At 44.1% G+C, this 23,017-nt stretch overlaps 5 protein-coding genes across 7 annotated transcripts; 3 read left to right on the forward strand and 2 right to left on the reverse strand.

Moving 5' to 3' along the window:
• The first annotated feature begins 128 nt into the window (after positions 1-128).
• LOC117893978 (guanine nucleotide-binding protein G(f) subunit alpha) lies at positions 129-13,272 on the forward strand. 3 transcript variants are annotated; one of them, XM_034800789.1, is made up of 5 exons: positions 7,000-7,037; positions 11,137-11,346; positions 11,413-11,581; positions 12,184-12,281; positions 12,349-13,269. In XM_034800789.1, the coding sequence occupies exons 1-5, from the start codon at positions 7,015-7,017 to the stop codon at positions 13,046-13,048; spliced, it is 1,200 nt and encodes a 399-aa protein (XP_034656680.1). In that variant the 5' UTR covers positions 7,000-7,014; the 3' UTR covers positions 13,049-13,269. The 3 variants fall into 3 exon arrangements, with proteins under 3 accessions (XP_034656682.1, XP_034656680.1, XP_034656681.1); XM_034800790.1 differs by lacking the exon at positions 7,000-7,037 and adding an exon at positions 8,660-9,023 and having other exon boundaries at positions 12,349-13,268; XM_034800791.1 differs by lacking the exons at positions 7,000-7,037; positions 11,137-11,346; positions 11,413-11,581; positions 12,184-12,281 and adding an exon at positions 129-696 and having other exon boundaries at positions 12,418-13,272.
• Positions 984-3,309, reverse strand: LOC117893968 (coiled-coil domain-containing protein 13). The gene is made up of 3 exons (XM_034800768.1): positions 1,846-3,309; positions 1,416-1,789; positions 984-1,361 (listed from the first exon to the last, which is right to left on the reverse strand). Exons 1-3 carry the CDS (start codon positions 3,187-3,189, stop codon positions 1,121-1,123), a joined length of 1,959 nt encoding a protein of 652 aa, XP_034656659.1. The 5' UTR covers positions 3,190-3,309; the 3' UTR covers positions 984-1,120.
• Positions 3,670-4,904, forward strand: LOC117893984 (coatomer subunit zeta-1). Its single transcript, XM_034800798.1, has 4 exons — positions 3,670-3,740; positions 3,799-4,166; positions 4,228-4,318; positions 4,702-4,904. The coding sequence occupies exons 1-4, from the start codon at positions 3,723-3,725 to the stop codon at positions 4,747-4,749; spliced, it is 525 nt and encodes a 174-aa protein (XP_034656689.1). The 5' UTR covers positions 3,670-3,722; the 3' UTR covers positions 4,750-4,904.
• Positions 13,273-13,902: 630 nt separating the features above from the next.
• LOC117893980 lies at positions 13,903-15,180 on the reverse strand. The gene is made up of 2 exons (XM_034800792.1): positions 14,951-15,180; positions 13,903-14,884 (listed from the first exon to the last, which is right to left on the reverse strand). The coding sequence occupies exons 1-2, from the start codon at positions 15,117-15,119 to the stop codon at positions 14,007-14,009; spliced, it is 1,047 nt and encodes a 348-aa protein (XP_034656683.1). The 5' UTR covers positions 15,120-15,180; the 3' UTR covers positions 13,903-14,006.
• Positions 15,181-15,566: 386 nt separating this feature from the next.
• LOC117893964 (ATP-dependent RNA helicase DBP2) lies at positions 15,567-21,375 on the forward strand. Its single transcript, XM_034800765.1, has 4 exons — positions 15,567-15,710; positions 15,927-17,278; positions 19,739-19,917; positions 19,992-21,375. The coding sequence occupies exons 1-4, from the start codon at positions 15,703-15,705 to the stop codon at positions 20,859-20,861; spliced, it is 2,409 nt and encodes an 802-aa protein (XP_034656656.1). The 5' UTR covers positions 15,567-15,702; the 3' UTR covers positions 20,862-21,375.
• Positions 21,376-23,017: the final 1,642 nt, after the last annotated feature.

Raw genomic sequence — 23,017 nt, forward strand, 5'->3', positions numbered from 1 at the left:
AAAAACATCAAACAAATAATAATAATGTTTTTTCTAGGGCTTTTTAAAAGCTTCGCCTTTATGCTGATTGTTCAGATTGCGCATATCGTTATCCCTACAATTTTTGTCAATTTATCCAAAAGAAAATAGAGACAGAAAAGCAAAGGATAAACTTGTTCTTGTTTTTCTTGTGTTTTTTTTTGAGTATTGTGTTAGGTATATAAATATTGTTTATGTTTCCATATGCTACACATTGTATAGGATATATATTTACGTATATTCCGATCTACGAGTATATGTTGGATTCTAGTGTTAGAAGAAAAAGTGTTGCGTTTCACATGAGAAGAAGATATTTGAGAAAGTGCCTTTAATTTGCTATAAAAAAAGAAAGAAAATGTTTTTTAGATACAAACCAATTTACTAATAAATCAATTAAATATATATACTATAAACCATAGCTTATGCACAGACCATAAATCCAATACGAATTTCCAATAACGAAGCGAAGAAAATCTTTATACGAAATACAACAACTTTATCCATGTGATTTGAGTAGAGGAGCAATTGGAGTCACGCTATTTATACGACAGATATTTGTATTATTAACAAACAAAAACTCACAAACACACACACAGTAGCTATAGACAGCAAAAAACGAATAACAATTTCATACATACTATATGCATTAATGAATGCTTCCAAGAGAAAGGGAGGAGAGTGCGGAAATAACGCCTAACAATTAAATGAATTATTCTAATTGCAAAATGGAAATGGAAAGCGGATAGCAGAAGCAGCGCCAAAGGCTTCCATTTTGTGAATGTGTTACAAATCAATAAAAGAAAATCTACAAAAATAATTGAACGTTTTTGTGTTGTTATTAGAGATAATTAATAATTTAAAACTGTGCCCTCAAAGGCAGCAGATAAATGTGAAAAAAATAGAGCAAACGAAGCAGAAAGACTGCCGCAGGAAGGGATAATTTTATAATAAGGAAAATTATAGCCTTTGGTTCCCAACATTTACCTTTATCTTCTGTTAATAATTGTGAAATTTTCGTGTGTGTTTTTTCCCATAAACAGAACTAAAGTTGTAAACAATCAAAACTCAAGAAACCTTGTTGGAGGCCTGGAGGCCTCCTACTTCAGAGGCTCTCGCTGGTGGGTGGCTCAGGCAGGCCAGGCAGCTGTTTCTGTGCTGCTGCTGCTGTTGTCACATCACCAACAGAGATGGTGCCCTCATGCGCGCTCATTATGGTCTCCAGAATGATGGTCTTGGAGTTCTGCATGGTCTCCTCAAAGAATTTGGCATCTGCGATCTTCTCCTCGGTGACATAATCGAGTTTCTCCGACAACATGGCTATCTTCTCTTGGGCAAGCTCCAATCTGCAAGAAAAAGGAGTAAGGTGTGACAATATATACAGATTCTGATGCACTTACTGATTTTTGAGATCCTCTGTTTTAGGCTCCGTGGAGTTGTTGCTGTTCAGAGTGCTGGCCGATTGATAGTGGGATTGATTGTCGAAACAGAACGATCCAATGGATCCGTTAAGAGAAGTGCGACTCAGCGAGCTGGCATACTCGGCCATTCGCTGTGTGCGCTTCTTCTTATCGGACTGGATGTCCAGTTCCTTTTCCATTTCCCGAATCTTTGCATCCATGCGGCTGATGCGAGCCTTCAACTTGGCATTCTGCTCCTGTACGCCCTCGTTCTTGGTGCGCTCCACGGAGAGTCGCTCGTTGAGGCTCTTGGTGAGGAGCATTAGCTGATTCTTCTCCACCTCCAGGGCATCCAGAATGCCCACAAATTCTTCCTGCCATTAGAGAGATATTTTAGATGGGATTCGGAGCGTGCGTGTGCTGCGCTTACCTTGCGAAACTCGCGGCACGAGAAGAGGAACCCACCGGAGAGTGCACGCAAATCCATTTCCAGCTTCTTCACCATTTCCTGGAGACTCGTGATGGACACTTCCTTCTCTTTGAGTAACGTCTCCAGCTCCAGATACATGCCGCTCAACTCGTCCAGCTGTCGTCTGGCTCCATCGCGCTCGTCCGTCATGCGTGAGAGATCCGTGCGCATGTCATCCAGCCGCTGCTCGTACTGATAGCGCTGGCGATCGAGCTTCTCGCCCATGGTGCTGATGCTGATGCCATTGTAGTCGGTCTGCTCCTCCAGCTCTGAGGAGCGCGTCTTGTACTTGGCCACCTCCTCGTTCAGCGTCTTGTTGCGCACCTTGAGGGCCAGCGTGCGGTTGCGCTGCTCCTCCAGCTGCGTCTGCAGGTCCATGATGTGCTTCTCCAGTGCCTCCACCTTGGCCTGGTGCAGGATCTCACTCTTGCGCACGCCAGGCGTGAAGCGGTCAAAGGTGGCACCGCCGCCCAGACACTCTGCAGAGACGCTGTTTCCCCGCGAATGGGCAGAGGCAGAGACACAATCCAAATCCGAGCCCACAGCAATGGGCGCATATTCGGAGCGATCGGACATGCGCTCCTCGTAGTACTCCACGCGGGCACGCAGCTCCTGCACCTTCTGCTGCAGATTGAGTATCTGCTGGGCCCGCCCGCGCCAATTGGCCTGATTGAGATTATTGGCCAGCAAGTTGATGTTGCAGCTCTCCCCGATCTCATGCTGCAGGCACTTTTGTGCGAGTTTCAGTTGGTTCTGCAGCTCCGTGTTTCTGTTGCGCGACTCGAAGAGCTTCTGCTGCATGGCCGTCAGCTTTGCCTGCAGCTCCTCCGCTGAGTTTACTTTCTTGAGCAGCTCCTGGTGCTGTTGGATCTTCTCCTCGTTGGCCTTGGCCTCGCGCTCCATCTTGACGATCAGCTGATCCTTCTTCTCCATGCGATTCTTCACCTGCTCCAACTCGGCGCGCATCTGGCGGTTCTTTTTGCTCAGCTCGAGGATCTTGGTGCCGGCTATCGAGGAGTTGCAGCGCAGCTCGTCAATGGGCACCGAATTGAGGACATCGTTGAGTGAGTCCACGGATCTCTTCAGTGCCACAATCTCCTTGTTCTTGTCGCTGATGGCCTTGGTCAGCGACTCATTCTCGTTCTCGAACAGCTCCAATTTCTTCTTCAATCTCTTGGATCCTTCCGTTTTGGTGCCTTTGGGCTTCACGGCCGTTGTGGCCACCACCACAGCGCAGTCAACTGGGGCACGGCGACGCGGCTTGATGGGTTGCTCCTGGGCCAGCGTATCGGGTAGCGTATCCATGGCGGAAAAATAGAAATATACAAAAATATAAGCTAAGCTTCGTTGGCGGCAAACGCTTCAATAAATTGTGTAAACTATGTGTCTGTGTATCGGTTACGAATATTCTCAATTTTGTTGTGCGATCCACAAATTTGGTTCTCTTTAAATTGAAGTTTACAAATCTTTCATGGCAAACCAAATATCAGATTTGAGTTACAATTTAAAAAGTCACCGCCAATTCATGCTAGTTCGCACGGAACTCAGGTTCGGTGAACTACTAACTATCGTAACTATCGTATATACTCATATACACTAAGCCAAATTGATTCTACAATTGGATTAAATTATTGTTTCAGTGTTAAAAGTCTTTGTAAGGTAGTAATATCAAATAGAACATCAAAATCCAGGAATATCATTTAAGACTACGCTATAATTACGGTATACTTTTAAAATGAGAAGGTATATTTTGGTATATTTCCGAGGGTCTTTCGGTATATTTTATCGATAGTTCCGCGGTCACATTGTGACGTGTAAAAACACGAAAACACTAAAAAATGGACGGATTTATGATGGTAAATGTTGAAATATAACAATTGATTGACCATTGCTAACCATGATCGTACGCTGCAGGACATTATCAAGGGCATGTGCATCATGGACAATGACGGCAACCGCATTCTGGCCAAATACTACGACAAAAACATTCTGTCCACGTTGAAGGAGCAGAAGGCTTTCGAAAAGAATCTGTTCAACAAGACGCACCGCTCCAACACAGAGATCATCATGCTGGACGGCCTCACCTGTGTATACAAGAGCAACGTGGATTTGTTCTTCTATGTGATGGGCAGCGCCTACGAGAATGAGCTCATTCTGCTGTCGGTGCTGAATTGTTTGTACGACTCCATCAGCCTCATTCTGAAGAAGAATGTGGAGAAGCGCCTTGTGCTGGAGAATCTGGAGATTATAATGCTGGCCTTTGATGAGATTTGTGATGGAGGGTGAGTATATTGAATGTAGCTACTGTGGAGCTGTGGCTAATGTTTGTCTTTTGTTTTGCAGCATAATTCTGGATGCGGATCCCTCGTCGGTGGTGAAACGCGTCGATCTGCGCAACGATGATATTCCCATTGCCGAACAGACCGTTGCTCAGGTAACTAGCACACTAAATGGTCTCTTTTGGTAGCGCCCCCAGACCCACACACACCCCCCCTGCCATCTGTTAGTTCTTAGCCTCCATCGATCAATCGAAAAACTTTAATTTTTGCTCACTATTTATAAGTAGTACGACTACAACCAGACTTAGTTTTACTTTATGTTTCAATTCGTTCGTTTTGAGTTCCCCTAAAGTGCCTAGAAACTTCCATCATTGCGTTATGTACTTCTGATCAAATAAATATTGTTTTAAATGTCTTCAACTTTGACGCTGTGCAGTGAATTTTTTGATTTCATTTAGCTAATTGAACGACCAACCTTTGTATCTCTCTCTGCTTTTTGTATCTCCGCCATTCTATATGTGTATGTGCTATCTTTCAGGTACTGCAATCGGCGCGCGAGCAACTCAAATGGTCCATACTGAAGTAGAAGGGTAGCGCTCGCGGGAGGCGGAGGCGCCACTTCCGCATCGTGTCTGTCGCAATACATTCGATACTTTCCCCCGCTCCAATTGTTTCCGCCTAGCTGTAAACACATACCATAATACAGATTTATACATAAATAATAATATATTTAACTAGAGAGATTCGTGTGCATGTTTCTTAATGGGATTAATCATTAATCTAATCGAACTGCTTAAGGGCTTTGAGCTGCAGTCTGTGAGCTGCGTAGTTATTAACTAACAAATTGCTGTATCACACTGAGTAGACCATCGAGTTATCAAAGTTGAGGCTATTGTAAATCACTTGGTTTTGGAGTGTCATTGGCTCTCATATTAGGGGAACCACCACCATTTGTTTAACATTCACTTTAAAATTATGTCTTTGGGTGGATTAGAGGGTATGCTACTGCTTCGACACATTCTTATGAATCAGTAATCGGTGGGCTACTCTGCTTATCTTAGAACTTAACTCTTGCTTGACTTTATCTAAAGGTTTCGCATGCAGTTAACCAATGACACAACTGACCCAGTCGCATGATAGCCGCCAGCATTATCTTTTTGAATGCAAATTGTGTAGTGTGAAATGTTGTAATGCCATTGCCAAACACGTTTACAATGGCTACTCGTAAATCTTGTAAACAAAGCCCAGAAGTACGTCATAAACACGTGACCAGACGCTGCTGTCATATAACAATAACTAATCCCGTGAGCTCCATAGTGCTCTTCACCAAATCTTTACGATAAGTGTTAGGGTGTGTGGTGTGTGTAGTGTTTGTTGTGTGGCGAGTTTGAAGTGATTATAAAGCGATTAAGTATTGATTAAGAATGTCACAAATTTCGACAAGAAATTCTATTTTCAGCGGCCCTTTTAGAGCCATTTTGTTTTTGCCCCACAAGGGATCTTGTGTCCCACAATTATTTGTAGTAATTGCTGGCTTAGCTTTAGTAGCAGGGATTAGGGCAGTCGCTTGGCTTTTGCGTCTCAGGAATCGTACAATTACATCATTGTACTTGTTCCCAACTTCATTTCGCAACTCCTAAAGTGACTACATTTGATATCTGTATGATTCAGTTGTTTGTTTTTTGCAGCCTGCCAGAGCATGGCTATCGTTCAACTTCAACCCGCTGCTCATCTATCATTTGTAGACCATTTGTGCCAGCGTACCACCCATGAACCGCAGACGTGCTCCACCTTTACTCTGGTCCCGCCCCTGCCCAATCGCCAGCCACTCTTTTAATCAACTGCTTGTCAACATTTTAGCAGTGCAAAAAATAAAACCAGGAATAAAGGGAGCACAGTTGGGCGTGCTGAACCGAAGTATTTGATACACTTGTGAAGCGTCAGCAGATTGTGCAAAAAAACATCAAGGAAGAGCAGTTTCCTTTGTGCAAAAGAATAACTAATTAATGTTACTCCTACGCTTTTTGTGGATAATTGTTGATGGATGATGTTTAATCCGTTAATGCCCGACACACTTTTGAGAGTATTAAACCAAATACACACAATATTAAGCTGCCACCCACTTGGGAGTTCGTTCAGGTTTATCTGCTCGTATTTTGTTGTTGAATTAGACAAACAACAAACAGCATTGTGAAGAGCAGGAGCTATATATCTATCAGGTGTGCACACATGGCATTGTATGTGTTGTGTTGTGTCTGATATCAGGGCCACAGCCATACGTGATGGATTGCCTAGATCACGTTTCCCCCCAAAGAGTCTGCTGCTGACGTGGCGCTCTGTTGCAGTGACTTCATCCTAAAAACTAAGAGAGAGAAACTCTGCTTTCATGCTCAGGATTTCTGAAAGTACAGTTACGTTTTGCGTACTAATTTATACCCGATATCGGGTTTCTCAAGTATGCGCCAAGTATTTTGTATTATCAACAGCAGATTACTTGCAATGAAATTGTTTCGTTCCACATGATTAGCGCCACCGATCGTTCCACATGCGTTCCAATCGAATCACTATTTATGATCCCTCCCGACCGAAATCAGATTTATATAACGCTAAGAAAATGGCCATGTGTGTAATTTGGGGGATAGGACCCTGGCTCGTATTTAGCATTCAGTTGTCGTTGCCGCCTCGAACGATACGATAGAGATTTGTGTGTTGTTTTGTGTATTGTTTGGCTTGAAGATTCCGCGCATTCCGCAGACGGAAATCAACAGAACGGGCCACCGACGACATCTGATCTGGAATCCAAAATCAAACAACAAATCAAATCCCGACGACTGATACTGATTACTGGGAAATGAATGCACACTTCTTTTTCGGGTTTGTATACATCAAACGATTGGCATTAATTCCCATGAATTCATTCTCGTAAACAAAATAGTTAACATTCCATTCCCAATAAATGTCTACTCCAGCAGTTGTTCAGTATCGCTGGAGAGTCTCTCTTGCTGGTAATCGAATTATTGGTACAAAGTATCATGGGTCTGGCGCCTGAATCGTGTATCCGTCGTATCCGTGTGTATCGTTTGTGTGTGGGGGGGCTCGATCCATAAAATCACTTTACGACCCTCGCTCGATTTTGTAGGAAAATTTTCGCTGACATGAGACAGAGACATGCCCAAATATGACAGTCGGGTGACTCCTACAGAGTCTGTCTCCCTGCCAGACGGTTGTGCAAATAAAAACAAATAAATCTATAAAGTGGGTCTATAGAGAAAGAGGAGGAGAAATCAGAATCGGAATCAGAATCGGAATCAGAGAGAAATCATACCCGTGCGACTGTCCGATAAGTGGGTGGCTCGCACAGTTAACGACCTTGGGGGTGGAACTTATGAAACCACCAACACCTCCCCTCCACTCCAGCACGGGGTTCAATGTTTCAATAACAAAGATGACAATCGCCTCTGGCAGCGAACTCCCTTGAACCAGCCACAGACAGCCTTTGGGTTAGCAACAAACTTCCGACGATCTCTGCTCGCCGGTTACCGAGTGCCCCGCAGATCTATGGACAAAACCCTTAAGCTGTAATACAATTTACGAGCCCCCCAACCCCAGGGAGTGGGTCAAATCCCCAGTGGTTATGAGCCATCATCATCGAAGTCAGATAAGAGCTGCGAAGAGGCTTAAGTAGTGGCGCTGTGTATTTTCGGGCTGTATTTTAATTACATGTTCGCTCGAGTGTTTTGTTTGAAGTGATTGAGTGGAGGCGGAGTCCATCGAAAAACATCGCAGTTGGTTGCAAAACAGTTGCCACAGCCAGTATGCAAACATTGTACAGGCACTGCACTGCGCTGCGCTGCACTCTATCCAGCTGCAATCTGCAACCCACAGAGACAACTTAACACTTTTGCCTGATCCTTGACTTGCATGTCGAGTGGAGTGGTTTGGTTTGGTGTGTGTTTGGGTTGTCAAGGGCTGTCCAAAGAGTGGAGCGGGAGGAGTAGGAGACCCTCAACGAAGGGTTAAATTCCATTACGAAGCCAAAGCTGTGTGGGAGAAATGTGCACTCGATGGTCATATGATGTACAGTTATTGCACTCTCTTCTCTTCTTTAAGAGCTTTCGTTCGTTCGTTCGCTCGCTCTCTGCGCTCTTTGGGCGTAACTGTTTCTCTTTCGTTTCGTTTCGTTTCGTTTGTGTTGTTGTTGTTGTACACGGAGTGTGCGTGTCCAGGGTTCGGGTTCGTGTTCGGTTTCTCATGCCCCGCTATCTTATCAATGATATTGTACATTCTTACTTTGAACACCCGTACAAGCAATTAACAAACGATTCGCGGGCTGCCATGAGCAGCGGCATCGGCATCGGCAACCCTTCATCCACCAGCCACCCACCGCCCTCTCTTGCTCGCTCTCTCTTTATCTGCTCTGCCTTCGTTCCGTATTATCGCTCGGCTGCAGGAACTGATATTTAAGAAATCGCTCCACTCGCTTCAACTTTCAGTGCTGTGTGAACCATAAAACGGTGTTAGACGTGTTCGGAACACCCCTAACAAAAAAGAATAAAAGCAACCAGAGAGAAACACACACAGAGCTTTTGCCCACCCAGAGTGACAAATGGATATTATTATTATTATTAAAGTGACAAGAACTCAAGTGCTCGATAAACAGTATACTAGGAAAGCCAAAGAACTGCAAACAGCAAGCAAAGGAATTCAAAGTATTCAACAACAATCATACAAACCAGCATCGTGCGTGTGTTAAATCAACAAATAAAATAATAAAGAAACAAGAAAATACCCTCCAGACAACTTCAACGGAAGCATAATCAATCGCACAATTGATACAACACTCAGAAACATGAAATTAAGGTTAGTATTTATTAGCCTACGGTTCCTGGAATCTGATTCTTCCCCTAACCCTGCCCTATCAGTGGCAACTAATACTCTGCAAAATCAAATCCCCCAAAAGCTGGGACTTCCAATCATCGTGATTAGCTAAACACAGCACAGAGTCAGAGCAACCCGCTAAAAAAGAGCTTTCCTGATATCAGGAGTACGTGATTAATGATATCGTGTCGCTGTCAATATATTGGATATTCCAATGGTCCCCGCTCATTTCTATATTTGGATTAATCATACTCTGCTTTCAGGAGAGTCCCACACCCAATCAGTCTGCTGCCAGTCTGTCTGTTAGATAGCAAAAATTAACTCCCTAAGTGGACCCATCCATCAGCACCATTTGACCTTTACAAAAATCAATTAGCCATCGAATATGTGAACATATGAAGCTAATTCTATTGAGAGTATATTTTATCTATGTATATGACTCGGTGATGGTCTGCCCAAAGGTCAGGAATCCATTTCTGTGCCAAATCTTGTGGGTGATGCAATTTCTTCTGCCATAATAATCTCTAACCTAATTGCTTACAGCTGGCGTGTAATCTCTGAATAAATTATATGGTTATTTGTTTTGATTAGCTGCCCACGTTTCCAGCCCGACACCTGTCACAATGGGCAGTGCTTTGCGCTTTTATTTGTTTTCCCTTCATAGTTTTTTTTTGTTGCCAGGCAGGAAGACGGCGGGCTGAGGTCAATGGACAACCGATTGGATTTCCTTTTTCTGGTTCTGGGTTTTCTGTAAACAGCCATAAACTGTAGCTGTGGCTGTTGGCTACATTTATGAAGGCCCCCGTTAAAATCAATCAAGTATGAAATTACAGTGAGTGCCGTAAAGATAGCAACACCCACCCAGAAATTCCCAAAAACGATTCCCGTTCCCATTTTCCACTGAAAGTGGGTGGGAAATATTTATGATTCATCACAAGGATCGACCTCCTCTTTGGTGGATAGGTTATGGTTTATGACCTCAAAAATATAACATTTAAATGGAAAAAGGTTTCATCATGCAATAGAGAGAGTGTTAGAGTGGGAGCGTTACCCGTGGATGATGGTGCATTCGCTTGATAACACTTTGGATCGGTTCCCGTATCGTATCTCTGGAGTGGCGGGCGCCTTGATAAGCCTCAAAATCCAGCCAGAGCCCAGAGCCAGAGGCATTGGTCTTGAGTAAGTTTTGGCAATCGCCCAATTAGAATTGCCCCTCATAAAGTTTGCAAACGCCCTGCCCAGCCCCAGCCCCAGCCCAGCCATACCATCCCCCAACGCTCGAATCGAATTCGATGAACGATTTCCACCTGACTCAAATGGCGCTATATAAACCAGTACCATGATGCCTGCTGGTGCCAAAGTGCGTTTGCAGAACATTTCCACTCCGCTGCCAATTGCTGCAATTAGTGGCCCCAAAAAAACTGGATATGGGCCACGGTTTGTGGGGCAATCTTTCCGTCTGGAATTTGCTATTGCCAATCACTATTGATAGCTTCATTCATGTTCGAGGTTTAGCTCCAGGGATAGCCCATAATTCGAGTATTATTTCATCATCTACTGTGATTTTCCTGTGACTTCGCCTGCCTGAAATGGTGGGAACACGCCCACTTTTGTCTCTATATCTCATCCGTGCTCGACTTCTAATTAAAGTTTGTACCTCAGCTACTCAATGGGCGGGGGGGAATACTTTGTTTTGTATTGGCAATGCGTCAGTTTCGCTTTCAGACCGTCACCCACACCGATCCCCATTCGGGTCCATTGCGGTTTTATCTATTGCGTATTCTACGTTCTACCAGCACCAGTATCTGTATCTGTATCTTGGCTATGTGTGCTTTTAATTAAACATACAGTCACATCAGGGCCAAACGTGAATCGTTAGAGCTGGTCTCTGGCATGGTCTCGGCGGCGGCGGCCTCTGTGTGTTGCGATTCTTTCGGGGTGTATGCAAACATTTGCCATTCTCTATATATAGATTTCTCTCTGTCTCTGCTTTTTTCCCGCTAGCTAGCACTGATCGTGTTGACCATGTCGCGTGTTTTCCTTAGAAGTCGCAAAACAAGTCGCTAAGTAAATTTGCTTTCTTTTTCCATTGCAGACCTCTGCGATGGTTGCGCCAGCCGTCGGCTAAACAATCAACCGCCCAGAAGGAGGAGCTGCAAGTGGTGCGCGATCACATGATCAAGGACATGCAGAAGCGCTTCGGCGATACACCCGTCAAGATACTGCTGCTGGGCACTGCCGAATCCGGCAAGACCACCATCTTCAAGCAGATGAGAATACTGCACATAAATGGCTTCACGGATGAGTAAGTTACCGACTTGATCTTAGCCCTGTCCCTGTACTCAAGGGTGTACTCCCACTCTCTCTCTAGTGAACGTCGCGATCGCATACCTGAAATCTATCAAAACATCCACGACTCCATCCATCAGCTGGTGCTGCAGATGGGCCTCCTGGGCCTGGACTTTGGCAGCTGTACCAGCGAGCGCAGTGCCGACTATATCCTGTCGCTGCCCGGCGGCGCACCGGAATACATGAATGAGGTGAGTGGGCTGGGGCTTTGACATTATCTTATCCCCGCTCGCCTGCTGCACTTCAGAATGTTTTTTCTGTCGCAGTTGTTGTGTTGGTATCAAGCAAACGACTTTGAAGTTGATACAAGCATTAGGACTTGCGTCAAATCTGCTGCTCGCTTGCTTTGCTATCTCCATTCATGTATCTGGCGGTGTGATCGATTACCCATCCATTAGATTGTGTTGTGGAATGCGTGGAGAAACTTTCCAAACAAGTGTTTCTGGTGTTTGTCCGTTCGGACTTCCTCGAAAATGACTTTTGATTTCACACACAGCTGCAATGAATGGCCTTTGATCGTCGCCCGCCTCCAGCCTTCTGAATCATCGCTGTCCAGAGCGAAAAGTAAAGAGAGAGCCAGAGCCAGAGAGCTAGAGTCTTTCTATCTTTTATTCTGTGGTCATTATATGGGCTTATACGATGCGATAAGATTAAGACAAGACTTTTTTTTGAGGGTAGTGGGTGGTGGAGTGGAGGCCACATGCCAGTCAGCCAGTCAGCCAGTCATTCATGGTTTTATGCTTTACCTAATGACTAATAACTAAACATTGAACATTGTTTATTTGCATTTTAGGAGTACTGCGACCACGTCATGACTCTATGGAACGATGTGGGCATCCGTGCCTGCTACGATCGCTCGAATGAATTCCCCCTGCTGGACAGTGCCAAATAGTAAGTGATCCTCAAGGTCATCAAGGAATCGCCTTGCTAAAGGGTTTCTTTTCTGTTTATTTTGCAGTTTTCTCGACAACTTTGTGCGGATCAGCGACTGCGAGTATATACCCAGCACAGAGGACATTCTGCACAGTCGGAAGATCACCACTGGCATCTCGCAGATCACCTTTCGGGTGCCCGTGCCCAAGAGTCTGGGCGGCGGCGAGCAGGAGTTTCGCATGTACGATGTGGGTGGACAGAGGGATCAGCGCAACAAGTGGATTCAGGTGTTCGAGGGCATACAGGCGGTGCTGTTTCTCGTCTCGTGCAGCGAATTCGATCAGAATCTGCGCGAGGATCCCAACCAGAATAGGCTGGAAGAGGCACTGAAGCTGTTTCGACGCGTTTGGCAAAATCGTTTCCTCGCCTCCGCCGGCCTGATTGTATTTATCAACAAATACGACATCATGGAGCGAAAGATCAGGGCCGGCAAGCACATTGTCGACTATTTCCCAGAGTACGAGGAGTTCTGCAAGCGGCCGCAGCAGGATAATTGCTTCGATGAGTGCGACTGGACGAAGATGTTCATCAAGCAGAAGCTCGTGGACATCACCCAGGAGCCCTTCAAGCGTCATTCGCGCAACAACAGCGATCTGATCACCTCCGAGCGTGAGTGCTACTATCACTTCACCGTGGCCACAGACACTCGCTGCATCCGTGAGGTGTTCAGCGATGTCCAGAAGATGATTCTCTCTGAGAATATGTCCGGAACGGGTCTATTCTAGTGCGGAAACCTCGCGCTCGCTCTCTCTCTCTCAGGCAGGGAGTAGTGCTTGCTCCCTGTACCAACTGTGATCTTACTTAAGTAGGAATGTAGAACCCTAGATCATAGTATTCGTATTTGTATTCATTATACGTTAGTTGTATAATGTGGCATATGTGTACATACTATACAACCGAGACAGCTTTAATATGATTAATTTAAAAGGAGTTAAAGGAGTTTATTCCTAAGTAAATAACAAACTATGAAACACATTAACAAAGAACATCAATGCTCTCATTATTCTTCCAACTAAATTATCGCTCAAGATTTATGCATGGAAGATATCAAACATTTCTGGCGCTCTGAAAGTCACATTCGAGTGAAGATTTTGTCCGTTTAGCTCCTCGAACAAACGAAGCGAAGACTGAGCAAAGATTGCTAAGGCAAGCATAATTGTGGCAGCATTTTTTTTTGAGATTCGAGCATAAACAAATCGGCCAAGAGCAGATTTTGTGTGTGATCTGTACGCAATTCGATCCATCGCTCCCTCGCTCGGATGGACCACCCCATGATGAAATTATATAAGGCGGTGCCGTCGGCGGCCTAATCGCTTCGTTTTCGCACCCCTAGAGTTCAAAATACACAAATAAAGAAAACTTCAACACTTTTTCTTGCAATGGTCAATTTTAAACCCCTTGCCATTAAGGGGCTAATCAACACACTCTATTGTCGTTTCACTCTCACTTACTAAGCAGAACTAAGCAGACAGCACTGTTAGCGGTGCCGTTTAGCGGACGGGAACACCTTATATAATCCACCATGGGATAATGCTTGAACATTTTTCCCCCACTTGATTTTTGCAACCCAAGCAAGCACTTCCTGTTAAGATATGAATTTATTTGGAATACAAATACGAAGCTGCCATACAATACAAATACAAAATGTTAAATGATGCACATTTATGCGCTCTTATCGTGTGTTCAAATGTCAAAAAGTTGAGAAATTTCCTTGTAGTTGCGATTCTGCTGAGCATATCGAAGCTCCGAAAGTAATTTTGAAGCTGTGGAGTAGCATTTGTGGCGTTCCCCAAGACTCATACGATCAAAAATGTTTTGTTCTTTTGCCAAAATGAACTCCAGTCTGCCATTTAGAAGACACTCTATCAAACAGTTCCACATCTTCATGAAGAGAGTTGCCAAATCGGTGTACCAGTTGACTTTTCCCAATTGCTGGAGCAAGACCGTCTTCAGCATGTAACTGGACAGATGGGGAAAATCGTCCGCATGAGCGTCGCGCAATCCCTTCATGAGGCGCAAAACATTTTTAAAGTTATTCAAATCCATCGTTATCTGGCGTTCCCAATGCGGGGCACATGCCATAAAGGTACGATCGTCCTTTGAGCCCGGCTTGGATTGCGGCACAGCGAACCATGGGAAGTTACGTATTTTCTTCTTGCGGCTGTTGTAAAGCCCTGGATTACCCAACGGCCACTGGGCCCAAGTGAACTCGAATGCTGGCACCAAATCAAAGGATATGTTTCGGTTCTTCCCTTCAGCTTCAATGGTGTGGGCACATCCGTAGCCCTTGGCCGTATACATTAGTTTATATACTTCTCCAGACTTGCAACGAACACTTAGCTCCGAGTCGAATACCTTATCGAATGCATCACGTAGCCAATCTTGAAGCTCTTTTCGATTTATGTAATTGTCGGTAACAATAGGATGATGATTGTCGATTGCATACAAGAAAACGAATCCTTTCTCGTCCTTCTGGGGGGTAATTGGGAAAGGTAGTTTCAGCACCATATGCAAATCGAATTCATCAGGAGTCTTCAATTTCACCCTGTCCAAGTAGCTTCCTGATGGAAAAATAGCATTAAGCATTGCATAACCCAAGTGGGGTTCCCCAGATACAATCATTTTACCAGCAAGGCTAAGGCCACCAAAAGCTCTGCGAAAACTATCGTCTTCTAACTTTAGTTTTTCAATAACATAATTTTGAATATCTACAGCATCTGTAGTGTAGCTGGCGCGCTCACTGTCGGAAATTCGCAAATTGTCCAATATATACTGCAGCTCCTGAGCAAGGCTCATGATTGATGATTGATTAACGTCGGAGAGAAAACTTTCAACTGATCGCAGATTCGCAGACGATACATATGGATATGCTTCAGTGCTTGTGATCGAACAAATTGAACGATATACACGTTTGCATATCGATAATCGGCTATCGATGGTTAAGTTATTGCAGCTCTGCACTTTGATGTAGTTTGCCGTGTAGTTACCATGTATAAAAAGTATAATTTCGGCTTAGTATTTTTTAGGTCAACCTTATTTTATAAACAGTCCTGTCATGGGCCTCATTAAATGTAACCAATCTTGTAAGAAGTCGTTTCTTCAATCGGAGAAAGTAATATGTTCCTTACTCAAAATTCCATCTAGCTTATAATATTGAATCGAATATCCAGAAGAGTATTTTGATAGTCATTGGTATATTTTGAAAATGTATTTTCGGTATGTTTTTGAGTGTCTGACGGTACATCTTTTCGAGAAATTCGTGGTCACACTGTTCTACACTTTTATTGACGGGGCTGGAAAATTTTGTGAAAACGCAGAAAAAAAGTACAATAGAAATAAATAATTTCGCAAAGAATTGTACTTTAAACATCACAAAACCATGAACATGTAAGTGCAAACGTATTAGACAAGCTGGTTTTGCGTTTTGGTTACGTTTTTTCTGCCATGCGGCAGTCGGCGACGCAGGCGAAAATCAATAAATTCAAAATGGCAGTAACTCATGAAAATTACATAAAAAAAAGTACATTTGTTTTTCATTTGTAAATTTGGCTGTGAATTATAAGGATCTAAATTTTTATTCATGGAAAATAACGGTCGTTCCAGGTATAACGGACAGGTTAATGCCTACGGAGGAGGGGCAGGTGCAATAGGCGGCATGCCCCCCAATCGCATGGGGGGCCCAGGCGGCGGGGCTGCTGGCGTTGGAATGTTCCAGCGCAATCGCTCGGCACCGTACCCCGGCTTTGCCGGACCCAGCAATGGCGGCCCACGTCGCATGAACGGCACTGGACAAGGTCCACGCATGGATCACGGTTTCGGCGGCAATCAGAATAACCGCACCTCTACACACGGCGCACATTTGCCGAAGATAATCTGGTCCGAGGTGAGTCTGACTCCGTTCCGCAAGAACTTCTACAAGCCGTGCGACACGGTGCTAGCCAGGACCCAGGGGGAAACCGAGAGTTTCCTCACAAACAACGAGATCACCATCAAGGGGGATCAGGTGCCAACACCCAGCATTGACTTTGAAGAGGGCGGCTTTCCAGACTACGTGATGAACGAGATTCGCAAGCAGGGCTTCGCCAAGCCAACCGCCATCCAGGCGCAGGGCTGGCCAATTGCCTTGAGTGGACGCGATCTGGTGGGTGTGGCCCAGACTGGGTCGGGCAAGACCCTTGCCTATGTGCTGCCCGCAGTGGTGCACATCAATAACCAGCCGCGCCTGGAGCGTGGTGATGGACCCATTGCCCTGGTTCTGGCTCCCACTCGTGAGCTGGCCCAACAGATACAGCAGGTTGCCATTGAGTTTGGCAGCAACACCCATGTGCGCAATACATGCATCTTTGGCGGAGCCCCCAAGGGTCAGCAGGCCAGGGACTTGGAGCGTGGCGTGGAGATCGTGATTGCCACACCGGGACGGCTCATCGACTTCCTCGAACGGGGCACCACCACGCTGAAGCGATGCACCTACCTGGTGCTGGATGAGGCCGATCGCATGCTGGACATGGGATTCGAGCCTCAGATCAGGAAGATCATGCAGCAGATCCGTCCGGATCGCCAAGTGCTGATGTGGTCCGCCACCTGGCCCAAGGAAGTGCGTCAGCTGGCCGAGGAGTTCCTCACAAACTACATACAGGTCAACATTGGGTCGCTCACGCTGAGTGCCAACCACAACATATTGCAAATTGTTGATGTTTGCGATGAGAGCGAAAAGCTGGGAAAGCTGATCAAGCTACTGTCGGACATTTCTGCCGAAAACGAGACCAAGACCATCATCTTCGTGGAGACCAAGAAGCGAGTGGATGAGATAACTCGCAATATCTCGCGTCAGGGATGGCGTGCATGCGCCATTCACGGCGACAAGTCGCAGCAGGAGCGCGACTTTGTTCTGTCCAGCTTCCGTAATGGACGTCACTCGATCTTGGTCGCCACAGATGTGGCTGCTCGCGGACTGGGTGAGTAGACATATTTTAGTTGGCACTGAGCCACCTCTTGTTTCTCTCTCCATAACCAAGCAATTGTTGCCTGTGGATCGATCAAGCATCCCGTGGGGTTTCTTTCATTATTTTGTGATTCGTCGTCGACGCCTCCTGGTTCGTCCCAGAGCATCCGTCAGCGATGAATCGGCCAACACCGACCCAGCCTCTTGCTCTTCGTTCACGCTCTCAATTTGAATCTAAATCTGATCTATTACTCCATCTCTTGTCTCTCACTTGCCTCGGAGTGAGGCAGCTTGACCTTTTTGCATTCATAGGTTAAGTTATTTTACGTTTATTTGTTGCATGTTAAGTTATTCGACTCTCTTCCAGCTTCTGTTAGCATCCGAAGCATCCAAAGTCCAATAATCCCAGATTATTATTATAATTATTTCTGAGGGATGCGAGAGATGGTCCAGACCAGGTTTACATTGTGCTCCGGCTCCGGCTCCGACTGAGACGGAACCCCACAATCAAATAACCGATCCGAGATAATCAGATCATTCGTTATTGCAATCATTTTGTTGTTTTTTGTTGTACGGTTCCACAGTGAGCCGTCGCTTAGCTTACCGATTCGCGATACATCTCCAAATCCGATCCCTCCTCTGATTTCAATCCCCTAGAAGACCTAGAAGACCCATCCATTTGCGATTGTCAAAGGGTGTGCGAAGAACTGGTGTGGGCTCAAATAATGAGGGGAATGTGTGTTTGTTCTCCATGCATTGCTGGTTATACGATAAATGATTACTACTTTTAGTTCGTTAGTTTGTCGCTTTCTCTCTCTCTCTCTTGCTCATAGTCTTTAGTTGTGTCTCGTCAAATCACGTTTTGAGTAACCCTAACATATACTCGTAATGCAATTTACTGTCAGTCAAGGAGTCAGCGGCCAGCAAAATACTCAAACCAAAAGAAAAATATAAAAAGTAAAACTCTAGTGACTAATTCCAGTGCACCTTAAAATCAGAAATCTAACCCCTTCATGCAAGGAAACAACATTTAAAAGTAGCCTAAAATGTACATTATTTTGTTTGAATTTTTTTGTTGTTTTTTAAGTTATTGAAATAATTAATAACGTTGAGTAATTGCAACATTTTGCTGCGGCCAACGAGTTTTTTGACTGATGCTAATTTTCCTTAGCTTATTTATGTACCATAAAGTATTCTATATTTATATTACGTCGCTCCTTACTCTATGTATAAAACCGAAATTTGTGTGTGAACAAAAATATCATCAGCACTTTACGAAATGGACTTCGATTTTTAAACAAATGGCAATAAGAAAATGAACTAAAACAAAATGAAAAACAAAACAAAGAAATGAAAAGTTTAAAGTTGAAAAAGTTACAATATACACAAAGAAGATAAAGTTAATGAGAAAAGCTATACATATATACAAGTTGAGGGTTGAGTTATTAAGTTTCTAGCATTACTAGCATCGGACAAGCAGTCCCCAGTCCAGGGACACGGACAGAGATAGCCACAGGCAGAGGCAAAGGGACAGGATCAACAGGGAACACTCACTTGATCGTAAGCCTATCTCTCTAATCTAAACCAAATCTAAACCCTAGGTCGCTGTCAGGGTAAGTACTAGACTAATTTAGTACTTCCTAATCATAGCTACTATACGCTCCGATACGCACCCTTTCCTTCACTTGCTCCCCCAACTCTCCCGTGAATAAATCATTCATTCCCAGTGAAATTTATACAATCCAGAGCACCCCCCTTCTCTCTCTCTCTCTCTATCCATAAGCTTATAATCATACCGTACCCAAACCGTATGTGTGTTTTTATATTAATTATATAATCATAATTTTTAATCAAGCCGTCTCTCTTGTATGCATTAAGCTTTAAGAACAAAAAAACATTTATGTTACGATTTGTGTATTGAAAAAGAAAAACATATGAAAATGAAACATATTTAAGAATGATGAGAAGACAAAGGTCGAGGTCCACATTTCTGCAGTATAGAAAAAACATATATCTAATTGCCAAAGATGTATAGTTATTAATATACGCTATGTAATAGTATTGATGGCGAAATTTTTGTTCAAAGTACAAAACCAACTAAAAAAAAAAAGAAAACGAAAGAAAGTTTAAACCGAAATACAAAACGACAAAATCCATTGACCGATTCGATAAAGTATATATTTTTTAAGTTATATTAACGAGCCCAAACACACACACACACACACACATGAGACTCGCACGGACACCACAAAAACAGACGCACACAGACACTATAACACACACACTTACACACATGAATAAGTTTCCGTTTTTGTTAAATAGTTTTTTGAGTAAATATTGAGAAAGAATCCTATTTTCGACCCCCACTTATTGGAAAGATTCGATTTTTCTTTAACATTTTCTTTCAAACTTCTTCAATTTTCAAATTCGAAATGAAAAAAACAAAAAAAAACGAAAAATGAAATGAAAACAGACGTTGACGATGTCAAGTTCGTCATAAACTACGATTATCCTTCGAACTCTGAGGACTATGTGCATCGCATCGGGCGCACCGGAAGATCGAACAACACGGGCACAGCATACACCTTGTTCACGCACTCGAATGCCAACAAGGCCAATGATTTGATCCAAGTACTCCGCGAGGCTAATCAGGTGAGTCTTCTGCATTGGAGTGTAAATACATTTTCCCTTTTCTGACGCACTTTTCTTTCAATATATCGTTGCAGGAGATAAATCCAAAGCTGCTGAACATGTCCATGAGCGGAGGCTACAAGCGCGGAGGTGGAATGGGCGGCGGTTACCGCGGCGGCAATGGCTATCAAGGTCGCAACCAGCAGATGGGCGGCGGCTACAACGGCGGCAATAACTACCGCAACAACAATGCCAGTGGCGGCAACATGAATCGCAATGGTTTCAACGGCGGTGGTGGCGCTCCACGCTTCGATCAGAAGCCGCGCACATCGCCACCCAATCCGGGCGGCAATGGCGGCTATCGTCCCCAGGGTCACCAGGGATATCAGCCCCAGCAACAGCAGCAGCAGCAGCAGAATGGAGCTGCCTTCTCGCGCTTTAATCCTAATGCCGCTTGTTTCGAGCCGAAGGTACAGAACGGTCCAGGTGCACCGCAGCAGGCAAATCCACAACAGCAGCAGCTCAATGCGCAGCAGCAGCAGCCTCTTCTGCCCGACGCCGTTGCCCACGCAGCCATGGCAGCGGCTGCCAACTATGGCATTGACCAGAAGCGCTCCCGCTTCTCGCCGTACAACATGAACTTTTCCAACATGCCGCCGCCGCCAGTGAACCAGCAGCAGCATCCCCAGCAACAGCAGCAGCAGGCACAGCAACCACATCAGCAGCAGCAGCAGCAGGCGGCGGTGGCTGCCGGAGCCGCAGGAGGCATGCCTCCTCAGGCGTATGGACAGTATTCCTCAATGTCCTCCAGCATGGCGACAGTTTCCCTTAACGGCGGACCGACAAGCATGCCCAACTCCTACCGCCCCCAGTATGCTGTGCCCACACAGGCGGCACCCTACATGATGGCCAACGGCGGCGACATCTACGCCTATCCGCCACCCCCGTTGCCCGTACAAAACTAAATTACACAGACAAAGCCATTTCTAAAGAAGCTATCAAACTGTAGGCCCTGCTCTGCTGTATTTAATTTAGCTTACAACAAAACACACACACATTACAACACACAAACACACACACACATCCCCTACACACACACAGAAAACCAGACCTATTTGGAAGACGCACACTGATCAGGAATCCGAAATTCTGATCGAGAGCGACGTCATTGATACGTTCTTCTGTGTAGATCTCCGCCCACGTCTTAGCTATATAATATGGTTTAAACTGGAATCAAATACGCTTTTAATTTGATAAATCTCATCGTTTTCCTTAACCCCAATTAGTTGATAAGATTTTGGTTTAGTCAAATTTGTAGGGCATTCGAGTGCCGATCAGCAATATTGTTGGCATTTATATTTCCACGGCCCTGGGCGTATTTGATTTCATTATACAATTCTCGAATATTGTATGTACTGTTCATTCGACTACACACACACTGCAACTAAATGTTTGCAATGCTCTCCAAACAACCAAAAACAACCCAATCAACTTACAAATTCGGAAAGGTTTGTACCCAGAATTGACTGGGTACAGACCGTGGACATGAACAATTTTCACACTCACGGACAACACCACAAACAATGTCAATTTCTTAGAATCAAACGCGTATTATATCATCTTAAACCATATTATGTGACTAGTCTAATTAATTGCCTATCGGCGTATTTCAAACTTAATAACAAAATAAAATAATACAACTAAAAACTAAAGCAGCCCCAAAAAGAAACAAATTTAACAACCACTGATACAGAATGAAATTCCATTTTATGTGAGCCTTTAACCAGAATTGATTGATTGATAAAACAGATATGAATAAAGGAATTAATTAGACATTCGAATGCGTTCTTCCTTCCTCCGATCCCAGTGGCCAGAGTCTTCATCGAAATGAAAGGTATGTACATATGTCTGGTTTCCATTCTCTTTAAAGTTTAAACTTAATTGATTTGCTTTTATTTTCCATTTTAATATACATATACATATATTCATATAAGAACGAGAAGGGACGTGTGAGACGCTTCTTACGCGTCACAACTTTTATACCCGGCACTCAGTACTACATCTGCTCCTTAGCGGTGTTTTGTCAAATTTTACATTTTTCCTTCATCTGTCATCTACATCTACAACGCTTCTCACACCAACACGCTCATTTAGCTCGCCCCCCTTCCCTAGACCCGCACACTGCAGACTCGCGGCAGAGGCAGAGGCCGCATACTGCAGAAGCAGAAAAAATCAGAAAATTATGTTGCATACTTCAAGGTTTCATATTTTTAGGACAAAAGAATTGAACCTTGAAGTAGGCTTCAAAATTTGAAATATTGAAATAATTTATTCATTCTGGATCAATCTGATTTAATCGGATCCCAATTCGGTGATCTGATAGATATGGTCTCAAAATTTGGTGGCTCTAGCTCTTATAGTCTCTGAGAACTAGCCGACAAACAAGACGGACGGACAGACGGACGGACGGACAGACAGACATGGCCTCGGCTATTGATGCTTATCATACTTTATGGGGTCGGAAACGTTTCCTTCTGGGCGTTTATATACAACTGTTATTCCCCACAAATACAATATACCCTATTTACTCTTCGAGTACCGGGTATAAAAACTATTATACATACATAAAAAAATTATCATAATAATCAATAAAACAAAATGATACAAATATTACAGGACAGCTTCATCCTTTAATGGTTATAATCATCTCCACCATTACGAGACGGCAAAATATTTGATCGTTTTAAAACTACACCATGAGAATTATGAATAACGAAATTTGTGTATGATTATGAAGAAGTCATTGGTTTCAATTCAATATATCATTATTTACTCGTACTTTGTATGATTTGTGTTTGCTTTATATCGGGAACTTTTCACTCCCTTTCTTTGTGGCATTTGCATATATTTTATATCGCCTTGTGACGCTATATGCTCGATTCCTAAATCTATTAACTCCTTGCGCTTTCTCCTACCCTCTCCGCTCGTAATCCTTTGGCTGCCTCGTGAATATTAATTTTTTTCTAGTTGTAATGCTTGTTGTATTTGTTGCTCCGCATAAGTTTAGTAGTTGTTTTCACAGTTGCCACTTGAAAGACGCTTTTGAGACCTTTTATGATCT

The sequence above is a fragment of the Drosophila subobscura genome, chromosome J (genome assembly GCF_008121235.1).
Source record: "Drosophila subobscura isolate 14011-0131.10 chromosome J, UCBerk_Dsub_1.0, whole genome shotgun sequence".
In the NCBI taxonomy this organism is placed as follows: domain Eukaryota; kingdom Metazoa; phylum Arthropoda; class Insecta; order Diptera; family Drosophilidae; genus Drosophila; species Drosophila subobscura.

Coding starts and splice junctions, on each gene's coding strand:
- LOC117893980 (XM_034800792.1), bottom strand. CDS start 15,119: ATGAGCCTTGCTCAGGAGCTGCAGTATATATTGGACAATTTGCGAATT. Junction 14,885..14,950: donor TGGTGGCCTTAGCCTTGCTG/GTAAAATGATTG, acceptor TTTTTCCATCAG/GAAGCTACTTGGACAGGGTG.
- LOC117893978 (XM_034800789.1), top strand. CDS start 7,015: ATGAATGCACACTTCTTTTTCGG. Junction 7,038..11,136: donor AATGCACACTTCTTTTTCGG/GTTTGTATACAT, acceptor TTTCCATTGCAG/ACCTCTGCGATGGTTGCGCC. Junction 11,582..12,183: donor CACCGGAATACATGAATGAG/GTGAGTGGGCTG, acceptor TTTGCATTTTAG/GAGTACTGCGACCACGTCAT.
- LOC117893968 (XM_034800768.1), bottom strand. CDS start 3,189: ATGGATACGCTACCCGATACGCTGGCCCAGGAGCAACCCATCAAGCCG. Junction 1,790..1,845: donor CGTGCCGCGAGTTTCGCAAG/GTAAGCGCAGCA, acceptor CTCTAATGGCAG/GAAGAATTTGTGGGCATTCT. Junction 1,362..1,415: donor ACAGAGGATCTCAAAAATCA/GTAAGTGCATCA, acceptor TTTTTCTTGCAG/ATTGGAGCTTGCCCAAGAGA.
- LOC117893984 (XM_034800798.1), top strand. Junction 4,167..4,227: donor GATGAGATTTGTGATGGAGG/GTGAGTATATTG, acceptor TTTGTTTTGCAG/CATAATTCTGGATGCGGATC. Junction 4,319..4,701: donor CCGAACAGACCGTTGCTCAG/GTAACTAGCACA, acceptor GCTATCTTTCAG/GTACTGCAATCGGCGCGCGA.
- LOC117893964 (XM_034800765.1), top strand. Junction 17,279..19,738: donor TGTGGCTGCTCGCGGACTGG/GTGAGTAGACAT, acceptor AAATGAAAACAG/ACGTTGACGATGTCAAGTTC. Junction 19,918..19,991: donor TACTCCGCGAGGCTAATCAG/GTGAGTCTTCTG, acceptor ATATCGTTGCAG/GAGATAAATCCAAAGCTGCT.